This window comes from Trichosurus vulpecula, chromosome 4, assembly GCF_011100635.1.
Source record: "Trichosurus vulpecula isolate mTriVul1 chromosome 4, mTriVul1.pri, whole genome shotgun sequence".
In the NCBI taxonomy this organism is placed as follows: Eukaryota; Metazoa; Chordata; class Mammalia; order Diprotodontia; family Phalangeridae; genus Trichosurus; species Trichosurus vulpecula.
Window position 1 is genome coordinate 344,983,814 of NC_050576.1, and position 12,216 is coordinate 344,996,029.

A 12,216-nucleotide genomic window follows, 5' to 3' on the forward strand; every position below is an offset into this window, starting at 1 on the left:
TTAGTGGGGCCTTAACAAATTATTTTGTTGATAAATTAATGGGATGTAAGGTATAGTGTCAATGTGATATTCACAGTGCCTACAGTAGCTATGAATATGTTGGCATAGTTCTAATTTACAAAATATAACAGACTCTCCACATGGAAGACAGAGCCAAAACATTTATTCAAACACCAGAAAGGCTAATCCCAACACCAGAAAGACAAATCCATCATAGTAACAAAGAAATCTATATGCATCAACAATGCAGGGAGCACCACCATCCCCAAGCCTTCCCTTTTTTATGGCCTTCTCTAAAACAAACACTCTCAAGCAAAATCTCTCTCTCTCTCTCTCTCTCTCTCTCTCTCCCTCCCTCTCTCTCTCTCTCTCTATCTATCTATCTCTCTCCCCCTCTCTCACACTAGTTTCTCTGCATGCTCTCTCCTTCCTGGTTCTAACTACCCTGATGAACTTCTTCTAAGCTCTACCCCACCCTTCCTGCTCCACCCCTTCATCAAGCTCCAAAGGTTTCATGTGACTCAAACTCATGTGACTTAGGTTTCCATGTGACTTAATCAGGTCACATGGGTCTATTAATGGATGAGAAAGATCTTCCCATTTGCATTACCATTACATAAAGGAAGAAAAACAAGGTTAAGGAGTCATTTTTAGGGAGGTGTCCATATTTAGTGAGTCACAGGAGACAGAAAAGTCAGCAAGATAAAAGGAAAAAATAGGATTCAAAGAAACAGGAAAAACAAGAAAAGAATTACATAAAAGAAAGTAGGTGTCTGTACTGAATATTACCCAGGGTTCAAATTTCTTGGGAACTAAGAAAAATTCACTGGGCTTAGGCTTTTTGTGACATGGGATAGAGTCGTTTCTATCTTCCCTAAAGTAATAAATATACGTGGAAGGAAAAATGGCAGCATATATAGATTACTATGTTGCTGCTTAAGAATATATGGGGGATGAATAATGCATTTAATTTATATTTTACAAGTTGAAGTATCATTATCAGTTATTCAATAAAGATTTACGAAGTATCTGCTATGAGTCAAGCATCTTGCTTAGCACTGGGGAGATTATGGTTGTGGTTTGTCCTTTGTTCTAGAAGAGGACCATGACATAAGAGAGATGATGAGGTGACTTGCAATTGACTTGGATTTGAGTCAGAGAGGGCTCTGCATAGTAACCAGCCTCACTTTCTCCTCCACAGCCATCTGGGTCCAGTGGCCAGACATCCATCAGGACAACTGGAGATGAATCAGCACTGGGAAGATAAAGAAAGGTAAAAGACAATATCTTCCCTCAAGAAACTCTCAGGGAGAGATTTCTTTCTGTTAATTCAAATTGTCACTTCTTGTTAAATTTGTTACCTTAGAGAGTTGCCCGGGTCCACTGAGAGGTTAAGTGATTTACCTAGGATCAAACAGCCAGCATATGTCAGTAATGGGACTTGAAACCAGTATTTTTTTTTTCTGACACCAACACTGGCTTTCTATTTTATACACAATTATTATAATATAATTTTCAGTAACTATTCCTTCAATCCATAGTGAATCTTAAAATACTTCTAGCCTATCCCTTTCCTTACACCCCAGTACCTTTTGGATTTCAGCTACAACACTGTATACATTATTTCCTGTCTTTGTTATATAGTTCCTTTCCTTTTTCCTAAAGGGATTGGAACTTATTCCAGGTTTAGCTATTATATCTATGGGCACCTAACACTGCTTACAGATTTTGATTCAGCCAGTCAAGGAAAGAACAGTTGATTAATGCTCACCCATTGCAATAAAAATTACCATGATTTTCACAAATAGATGCAACCCATCCAGAGCATTCTTAATCTTAATCAAAATACCTACCTGGTTATAATATTATTGACAGTGCTTTAGTCTCATCTTTTCCTTATAAAAATAAGATTGATGAACATTGTTTAATCTCTAATAATGGTACACACACCGAGCAAGACACACGTGAAATTCATAAATATGTGGTTGTATTGGCATTTGCCAAGGATTTAAGTAAATATTTTATCCATGGTTCATTCTCTCCAAAAATGACTAAAGCTTTATTGTGCTTTAGTTTATAAAGAACTTTTCTTAGAACATTTATTTAAGGGAGTACATATAATATTTTCCTCAAAGGGTGAAACTGAGACTCAAAATGGCCATCCAATTAATAAGTATTGAATATAGCTCTTCTAACTCCAAGTATGGGGTACTTTACATTATCATTTGAAGAATACATTTTCTACCTTATTTTGGTTAGGTGTAACTTTCTATTCTAGTATATATAATGAGATGTATTTTACCCACAGTGTGTAATCACACATTAAATCCATATATTAAATATCAAGGTTTAAAAATATATATTTTAAAATGAAATGGCCTGTGGGGCCAAAGACAAGGTTTGCTTTACGAAGATGCTACTTACAAACATCTGAATATTGTATGAAAGGAAGGACTGCTCTCGCTGCTCAGCCCGGGGGTGAGTGATTGCTGCCATCCCTCGCTGGAGTCGGTTCCCCCTGGCCTGCTCTCGGCTCCTCTGAGCGGTCTCCACTCCCCGGGGTTGGGATTTAGGAGGAAAAGAAGGATAGAGTTTCATGGGACCGCCATGAAATTTCCAAGGCAGCCGTCAGCCAGCCCACTGGGGCCCTCGGGCCAGCAACATCCCCCCAGTGCCCAGGAGCTGTTGTATTTGGCCGTCTATGGAGACCACCTGAGCCTCTACCAGCCAGGACTACCACAGCACCCTCACCCCTCGTCAAGAGACCTCTCGGCGCCCTCCACGGGCTTCGGGCTCTCTGACTACGGCGGTGCGGGAGCCAACTCCTACCTGTGGCTCAATGGGCCGACCCTCAGCCAGCCCTCGTACCTGCCCAGCTAGGGATAACTTCAAGCAGCGACAACCAGGTGAGTTCGGCAGCCGCCGCTTCGAAGCTGAACGAAGGTGGCTCAAGCTTCGAGAAGATGTCCAAACTCCCCCTCCTAACTATAGATCCCAGCCCATGTTTCTCTGGCTTCACTTCCACCATGGGGGCCCTTGCTAATGGCTGTGGAGTTTTCTCCAGGCATTTCAGGGGAGCAGGAGGTGGACCAGTGGGGAACTTAGTTCTGGGAAGGCAGGTGAACCCTGGCCTGAGCTCCTACCCAGCTTGTTCCAACACGACACATTTTGTAGATCTTGGCCCCTGGGCTCAGATCCAACACATGAACGGTCATGCCACCAGCTTTCATAACTTACATGTCAACAACTTGATCTATAGCAGAGAAGGGACTGAGGGTTAGAGTGATGAAAGAAAGGTATCCAATCCTTACAGAACACAGAACAGAAACTGTTCTCTGTTCTTGGATTGGGCCCTGGTCCTTCAACTTGTACTCTTCCTGTCTGGCTGGTATAACCTTCAGAGAAGGCTGGAAGAAGGAAAGAGGCATTTGTTCAGTATTTACTAGGTGCCAGACACTATGCTAAGCACTTTACAAATATCTCACTTGATTCTCACAGCAGTCTTTAGCGGTAAGTCCTATTATTATCCTGAAACTCAGAGAAGTGACTTTCCCAGGGTCACACAACTACTAAATGTCTGAGGCCAGATTTGAACTCAGGTCTTCCTGACTCTAGGCCGAATGCTCCATCTATTGTGTGACCTAGCTCTGAATGTTGGCTTTAGGGGATTATTCCAGACTTCTCCCACATTTATCCCAAAAATTCCACCCCAATTCAACCTCAAAAATGGCATTCTTTGGGCTCTTATGAGACAGGCTCTGCTTGCTGTTTGTGAGCTTCAGTGTTGTCCTTTCCAGGATGAGAGAATGAGAGGAGAGACATAGTCTTTGAGGCCACTGTCCCTTCTCTGATTTTAGCATCTGGCAAAGAGTTCAGGGTTCCCAGATACCAGTTCTGTAGAAGGGGATGGGGTGTCACTGTGGTGATTTCTTCCCTTTAAAATGAAATAGAGCTGGTTTGCATTTTTCATCAAAAAAAAAAGAGTAAGTAAGTAATGCCGGAAAATCAACATGAATCATTTATCTCATTTATCTAACATCAATGAAAAATAAGTTGTTACACATAATTCAATATTTCTGATTAGCTGAAGTAATTTAAACAAACCTTTAAAATTAAATTAGAAATTCACACAGTTCAGTATTTCCATTGATGTGTGACTTCACTGATGTGGTTACAATGTCAAATCCATGGCTCATAGGTGATCTTTGTTGTTTTATCTTATATAATTCTTATAATGTTACAATGTGCTGGAAGTCCCCCTCTAAGTAGCTTTTTTTTTATGGCTACCAGGCTATCAGATAGATTGTCTGCATTTTATCCTTGCTCTTTTGTCTTTGGCCCACTTTCTTTTCTTATCATACATTTCATTTCTGCCATTTCTTCTAAATAGGTTGTCATTGGACATATAAATATAGCTAATTTACTTCCGCCATGTGTCTTTTCATTCCCCTTGGAGTCACCTGCAGCTTTCATTTTTTAGATACGAAGGTATTCCAAGATTTAAAACTCTTAAATATCATTTCAAAAACTTTGGCATTTTTTTTTGTTTTGAGGAGCAAAATAGTGCATAATTTCTTAAATTCAGTTACGTTCTTCCTTCTACTAAATTCTGGTGCTGGCACTTATGCACTGGCTACCTTAGATAGATAAGTATATTGATAGTCTAATTCTGTATGTTGACCATGTTAAGTCTTTCTTTTGGTTTCCACTACATGGACAATTCTCGATCACTTTTGAATAACTGTGTATCATATTGAAGGGAATCTGTAGCATTCTGGAGCTTCATGCAATGAGACCATGTTTCTCTTTCTGAATAAGAGCTCTTGGAAGACTTCATTTGACAAAGAAATCCATCTTCTATTTGAACCCTGTGTAGGGAATTTTCCATCAAATTCTTCCTCATTGTTGATGAGCACTCATTTCTTGCTCTATCATTCATTTAAGGCCAACTAAGAAGAAAGAACTCTGATTCTTCTGGCTTATCTCCAGGCTTTTATGAAGAAATAGAGTAGGATTTTGTGGAGGAACCTACACACATATGCTTTAAAATCTTTGCATACAAATGTAATAAATTTTTTAAAAGCTTAATGTTAAATAATGTCCCCTTTAGCTAGATACATTTATCAAATATTTAAAGTCACTGATTAAATTTCATTCTCAAAGTCTAAATGATAATTTGTGAAAATCCCATTGTATGCCTTGAATAGAGCTATTTCAAGAGAAATATGTATTAAACTGACTAAGTTGGTTCTCTACTATGAAATTCAAACAAACTTAAGAATAGCACAAACAACAGCCTATAGGAAAGTAGAACAATTTAGTAAGCAACAATTACATTATTGTTCTTATTTATCATCAAACTAATTGAAAAATGTACTCTTTATTCTTTATTGTGGAAAGATTCTGATCCAAAACAAAACATCGTATGTTTCTGTTATTCTTGTTTGAATCCATTTACCTTTTTAACAATGACTAGATTGATGAGTAGAAAATATATTTCATTTTCATATTTCTTGAAATGGGAAATGGATCTGGTATGGAAGCAACTATCTTTTCTGCTAACACAATATTTAGAGAAAGTTTTTTTTGAAAGGATCATGATCCTCTGAATTTTCTCTTTTGCTGTACTTCTCTCCATGTTCACCCTAAGTGTACATCAGTGGAGTTGGTATGGGTCCAAAAATATTTACCCCAAATCAATTATCTTAGCCCATGGAGAAAGTGAAAGAGAATTTGCCCCAGGTTCTTTCTTTGAAGTTCTGAATGGTTCCAAAGTATTACTCTACTTATGCCCCCCCTTCCCAAAATTCCTCTTATCATGTTGTTTTGTTTTTGTTTTTCCTTTTTTTCCAACTGACAGTAGCCCACTCCCTCTCCTAAAATGTTCTGGAAAAAATAAATCAAACTGACTCATCTGAAAGACCTTGGAATTACAGTGTTAATGTTACAAACCTGATCAGTAAATCTTACTTAAACATAGCAAAGGAGTTAATGTACACATTCAATGATGAAAGAAGAGATTTTGCAATTCATAAAATATTTGTAAGGCTAAACTAGTTAACAGTTCTGTGAGTTCATTTACATTCCCTGTTCTTTATCATCTTGTACATTCAAATTTATCTTTGCATAACAGGATTTTTTCCCTTCATTTACCTTTTTTTCTTCAAGTGCTGCATAGCCCTTAGAGACGAAAGCAGAATAGAAGAAGAAAAGAATGGAAAGAGGAGGGAAGAAAAAAAATCACCAGTTTGCATCTCTTTGTAGTTGTAGCAATTGATTTTTCATTAACTCCAAAAGCGATGTATATATACTTCAGCAAATTTATCTTTTATCAGAACATTGTATTCTCCTGTCCTTCACATTAAAAGATATTTTGTGCTGTTTACCTGGTATATAAAGCTGAGTTAAAAGATTAGTGGGAGTTCACGTGGTGTCTTCACTTACTATTATGACAATTGCATTTTTATTTCACTATAACATATTAGTATCAATAGTGTATTTTTACTACATTCCTAATAAAAGTTGGCACATGTCTTCTTCTTGCTGGCAAGCACTTCTTTAAGAAATATGTTCAGCTAGTAAAATTCAGCCTAAATCTGACTATGTAAATAGGTTCAGTCTAGATCTCAACCATTTTCCTCAATATTTTTATTCCTCCAAGTCTTATTCTTATGCTTGCTATATCTGGGCCTTAGAGCACCATGAGCCTCATTAGTGAACAAAACCACATTCTGTTGAATTGCACTACTCAACAATTTTTTTTTTAACTGAACACTGTCCTATCATGCCTCACCAAATACTTCTAAGGACTTAGCAAAAGTTGTTATGATGTGTATAATATTCCAGCCCCCTTTTTACTATATGTTTTTATCACATATGTTGAGGAAACTCCTCATGAAATCACTCACCATTTGGTCCAGCTGTCTTCTATATCACCAGCATAGGGAATGTGTCACGGAAATGTTCTGGATATTGGAGAATATCTTTGTCTTCTTCTGCCATAATGAATTTTGGTCTTCTAATTTTCTGTGATACTAAAAATGAGAAATATATCTGAGGAACATACTACCCTAAGGTCCCCATACATTCTTCTAATTCGCAATGGAATTTATGTATGTATGCATGTATGTATGTATGCATTAGGTCACACATGTATTAGGGAGCTCCGGCTGAGGAATTTTTTCATCCAGTGATTGATGGTAATTTATTGCCATAGAATCTTAGTACAGAGAGGTTAAGTGGTTATCCCAGAGTCACACAGACTGTATATGTTGGAGGAATGATTTGAACCCAGGTCTTCCTCATTGAGAGGTCTGCTCTTTAGCTGCAGAGGCATGTAAGTGGCACAGTGGAAAGACTGTCAAGTCTGAAGTCAGGTCAAATCTGGCCTCAGATACTTACTTGCTGTGTGGCACCAGAGAAGTGACTAAATCTGCCTCAATTTCCTAAACTAAAAAAAATGGGGATAATAAAAACACCTACTTCCCAGGGTTGATGTTAGGATCAAATCAATGATTTATACATTGTTTAGCACAGTACTTGGCACATAGTAGGCAATGCTCAATGCTTTTTCCTTTCTCCACTCACATTCATTATACAATGCTTCCTTTAGTATCCTGATACACATTAGAGCAGAGATGGCCTTGTATATAGTGAGCCATCAGCTCTCTTGAATAATAATAGTAAACAGCAGGACACTTTTAACTTTAATCTATATGATTAACATTTTATGCATCACTTTATTAAGTATAGACAATTAAAAATAATTTAAGGTCTTCTACCAAAGTCTGGATGATTACTTACCATATGCCTTGAAATGGGAGGTTTGTTTTTTTTTTTTTAATTGTCCCATCAACTAAATTCTGACTCTGAAATTATATGATAGTTTAATTCATCATGATTATTTTCACTTTTATTGTCTTTTCTTTGTTCCTAAGGTCATATTACTGATAAAATTCTACAAAAGGGTTAATATTGTAAATAAGTGTTATTTTGCCAAAGGAATACATACTTGACAATGGAATCCTATATGCCAATTGAGGCAAATTTGGGGCCCTGTTCCCAGCCCAAATAGTACTTGGTATATATCATTTCAACCTGTGTCAGAGATTTTGACAGTCTGAGTATGTGTATGTGTATGTGTAAAAATGACTGGGTATGTGAGTTTGGAGCTGTTGTGCTAACACAGTATCTTTTCCTCTTTGACTTTCTAAGTCAGTGTAAATGTTGACTCTTGCTTGGATGAATCAATTATCTGACTATAAACATAAAATTAATTAAGAAATTACTCCCACACTGATGACCATGCTTTTGCTTGCACATTCAAAATTTATCAGTTTAATGCTCTGTGATGTTGGTTGGTATCCATTTCTAGAATCTATGACCTATGGCAAGTAAGTCAGTGAAACTTTCTAGATCTCTTTTACGTCATTTGCAAAATTAGGTCATTGGATTTTAGTTTCCTTCCTGATATAAATTTCTGTAATTTCACTATTCTAGTTTAACCTACCTTTAGAAATATGTTTCTCATCCCTATTTCCCTTGTGTATCATACAAAATTGGCTATTTTAGCAACACATCCTACTCCAAGTGTGAATCAAAGTTCAATACCGTAGGAAGTGTTATTTCAAATACTTTGAAATGTATTGCCTACTCTCTAAAAATTCAAAATTTTTGATATGGCAGCATTTAAGGCAAGATTATTAAATACTGAGAGGGGAAACCTCTTTGGATTTTTTACATTTGCTTCATGACTCATAAAATTATTTGTGGATATTCTAAAGAAAAAATAGTTTACCTATTTTCTATCATTTAAATAGGACACAGTTGTTAATTTTATGTGCTAAATACTTTCCATATATTATTTACATTTTCATGCCTTTTAACCAAAGACCCAGATTTCTTTTTCCATTTGTCTCAAACATGCAAAGTAAAATGTCTGAGAGGCTCACAGACCAGGAAATTTTTTATGCATCCTTTGGTAGTGGTTATTTTCTGGATTTGAGGAAGAAAAATACAATTAACTTTAAAAATGTCTTTTAAAAAATCAGAACCTGTGATATCATTCCCATATAGAATGCTAAAGCTGACTAGCAACCCTTTCATAACTTATATTGTTAGAATGATGCATTGAGCATGCTCAGGGTAAGAAACTTGCCCAGGATCAGAAAGCTAGTATTTGCCACTGATAGTACTTGAAGACAGATCTTCCTCTTACCCGCAACTTACTAAGTTATAGTATAATATTAACAAAACAAAATATACTGCTAGTTGATGGGCCTGTCTCCCCTCCCAGAAACTCCATTTAAGAGAGCCCAGGCCAGGCATCTCTTAATTTTCCACCCAGCTGTACTCCCTTGGATTTTACCATCCTAACCCTTCCTTTTCAGCTTTTCTTGAATATTGTCTTCCCTTATTAGATTGTAAGCTCATAGTGGGTAGAGACTATCTTTTTCTTTTCTTTTTTCTTTTCTCCATATTTTCATCACTTTGTACAGTGCCAGGAACATAATACTGAAAAAAAGAAAGCCATCTATTTCATTGACTAATGATTGACCAATAGTCTCCTACAAAGCTACTAGATTCCTCTTGGTCCTGATTCAGATAATGATTCAGCAAATGTAATGTTAAATCAATTGTGGAATGACTTTTATTCCTATCATGTAACAGAAAAGGGAAGGGCATAAAAATAAATTTGGGTATCATAAAGAAATATTTCTTTTATTTTTATCATATCATATTTAAACATCCTTAGCTCATTTAATTTTATTCATACAATGCTTTAAGGGCCAGTACTTTCCAAAGGGAGAAGAGAAAGATCCTATTGTTCATTTTTTAGAGAAATAACTATTCAACAGATACATTTCTTTTCACCAAGAATTATGAGTCTAGTTTTTTAAAGCAGGCCACCTATGTTCTTGATAATCTTTGTTGTCATAACCATTACTATCAAACCGTTGAAAAGTTACACTGTGGAGAGCAATATGTTTCAACATTGTACTTGTAATGTAACTGATATTTTATAGTTTCATTGCATTTTATATCTCTTGTGATCCACCAATGGATGGGTAGATAGGTATCACTGTTCCTCCTTCACAGGTTATGTGGAAAGGTGAATGAGACAGGGAAGCTAAGGACATATATACACAAAAATAATTTTTCAGCTTTACATTTATTTTATTATCAAAAAGAATACTAATTGAAGGGCAGCATACCATAATGACTTTCACAGATGATTTTATTAACTCAAAATTCTGTATATGTAAAAAAAAATGACCTTTCAGCCTTAGTTTCTTTTTTCTTTTTTATTCCCATTTTTATTTTATTATATAATATTTTTAGTTTTCAACATTGATTTCCACAAGATTTTGAGTTACATAATTTCTCCCCATTTCTATCCTCCCTGCACTCCAAGATGGCACATATTGTGATTGCCCCCTTCCGCAGTCAGCCCTCTCTTCTTTCACCCCACTCTGCCTCCATTCACCTTCCCCCTTACTTTCTTGTAGGGAAAGAGAAATTTCTTTTTTTTAATTTTTTTTATTTAGTTTTCAGCATTGATTTTCACAATAGTTTGAATTACAAATTTTCTCCCCATTTCTACCCTCCCCCCCACTCCAAGATGGCACATATTCTGGTTGCCCTATTCCCCACTCAGCCCTCCCTTCTGTCACCCCTCTCCCCTCCCATCCTCTTTTCCCTTCCTTTCTTGTAGGCCAAGATAAATTTCCAGGCAGTGAAAACGCACCTAGATTCAGTCTCAGACTTTGGATTTTTTCTTTGGTGACAAAGAAGACCAAAACATACAGCATAAAGAAGTCAACAAAGTACAAGAGCCTACACCAAAAGCCTCCAAGAAAAACATAAACTGGTCCCAGGCCATGGAAGAACTCAAAAAGGATTTAGAAAAGCAAGTTAGAGAAGTAGAGGAAAAATTGGGAAGAGAAATGAGAAGGATGCAAGAAAACCATGAAAAACAAGTCAATGACTTGCTAAAGAGACCCAAAAAAATACTGAAAAATACACTGAAGAAAACAACACCTTAAAAAATAGACTAACTCAAATGGCAAAAGAGCTCCAAAAAGCCAATGAGGAGAAAAATGCCTTGAAAGGCAGAATTAGCCAAATGGAAAAGGAGGTCCAAAAGAACACTGAAGAAAATACTACCTTAAAAATTAGATTGGAGCAAGTGGAAGCTAGTGACTTGATGAGAAATCAAGATAATATAAAACAGAACCAAAGGAATGAAAAAATGGAAGACAATATGAAATATCTCCTTGGAAAAACCACTGACCTGGAAAATAGATCCAGGAGGGATAATTTAAAAATTATTGGACTACCTGAAAGCCATGATCAAAAAAAGAGCCTAGATATCATCTTTCAAGAAATAATCAAGGAGAACTGCCCTGATATTCTAGAGCCACAGGGCAAAATAGAAATTGAAAAAATCCATCAATCGCCTCCTCAGATAGATCCCAAAAAGAAATCTCCTAGGAATATTGTTGCCAAATTCCAGAGCTCTCAGATCAAGGAGCAAATATTGGATGCAGCCAGAAAGAAACCATTTGAGTATTGTGGAAACACCATCAGAATAACACAAGATCTGGCAGCTTCTACATTAAGAAATTGAAGGGCTTGGAATACGATATTCTGGAGGTCAATGGAGCTAGGATTAAAACCTAGAATCACCTACTCAGCAAAACTGAGTATTATGCTCCAAGGCAAAATATGGATTTTCAATAAAATATAGGACTTTCAAGCTTTCTCAGTGAAAAGACCAGAGCTGAATAGAAAATTTGACTTTCAAACACAAGAATCAAGAGAAGCATGAAAAGGTAATCAAGAAAAAGAAATTGCAAGGGACTTACTAAAGTTGAACTGTTTTGTTTACATTCCTACATGGAAAGATGATGTGTTTGATTCATGAGACCTCAGTATTAGGGTAGCTGAAGGGAATATGGACATATATATATGTGTATATATATATATATATATATATATATATATATATATATATATATATATATATATGTATATATATATATGTTTATTTGTATATATATATATGCTTGTGTTTATGTGTATACATATATGTTTGTGTGTGTGTATATATATATATAAGTGAATGTATATATATGTATATATGTATGGGGGGGGAGAGAGAGAGAGAGAGAGAGAGAGAGAGAGAGAGAGAGAGAGAGGACACAGGGTGAGTTG

At 36.3% G+C, this 12,216-nt stretch overlaps 1 protein-coding gene across 1 annotated transcript; it reads left to right on the plus strand.

Moving 5' to 3' along the window:
• The first annotated feature begins 2,607 nt into the window (after positions 1-2,607).
• Positions 2,608-2,880, plus strand: LOC118847221 (forkhead box protein I2-A-like). The gene has a single exon (XM_036755759.1). The coding sequence runs from the start codon at positions 2,608-2,610 to the stop codon at positions 2,878-2,880; it is 273 nt and encodes a 90-aa protein (XP_036611654.1).
• The last annotated feature ends 9,336 nt before the right edge of the window (positions 2,881-12,216 follow it).

Coding starts and splice junctions, on each gene's coding strand:
- LOC118847221 (XM_036755759.1), top strand. CDS start 2,608: ATGAAATTTCCAAGGCAGCCGTCAGCCAGCCCACTGGGGCCCTCGGGC.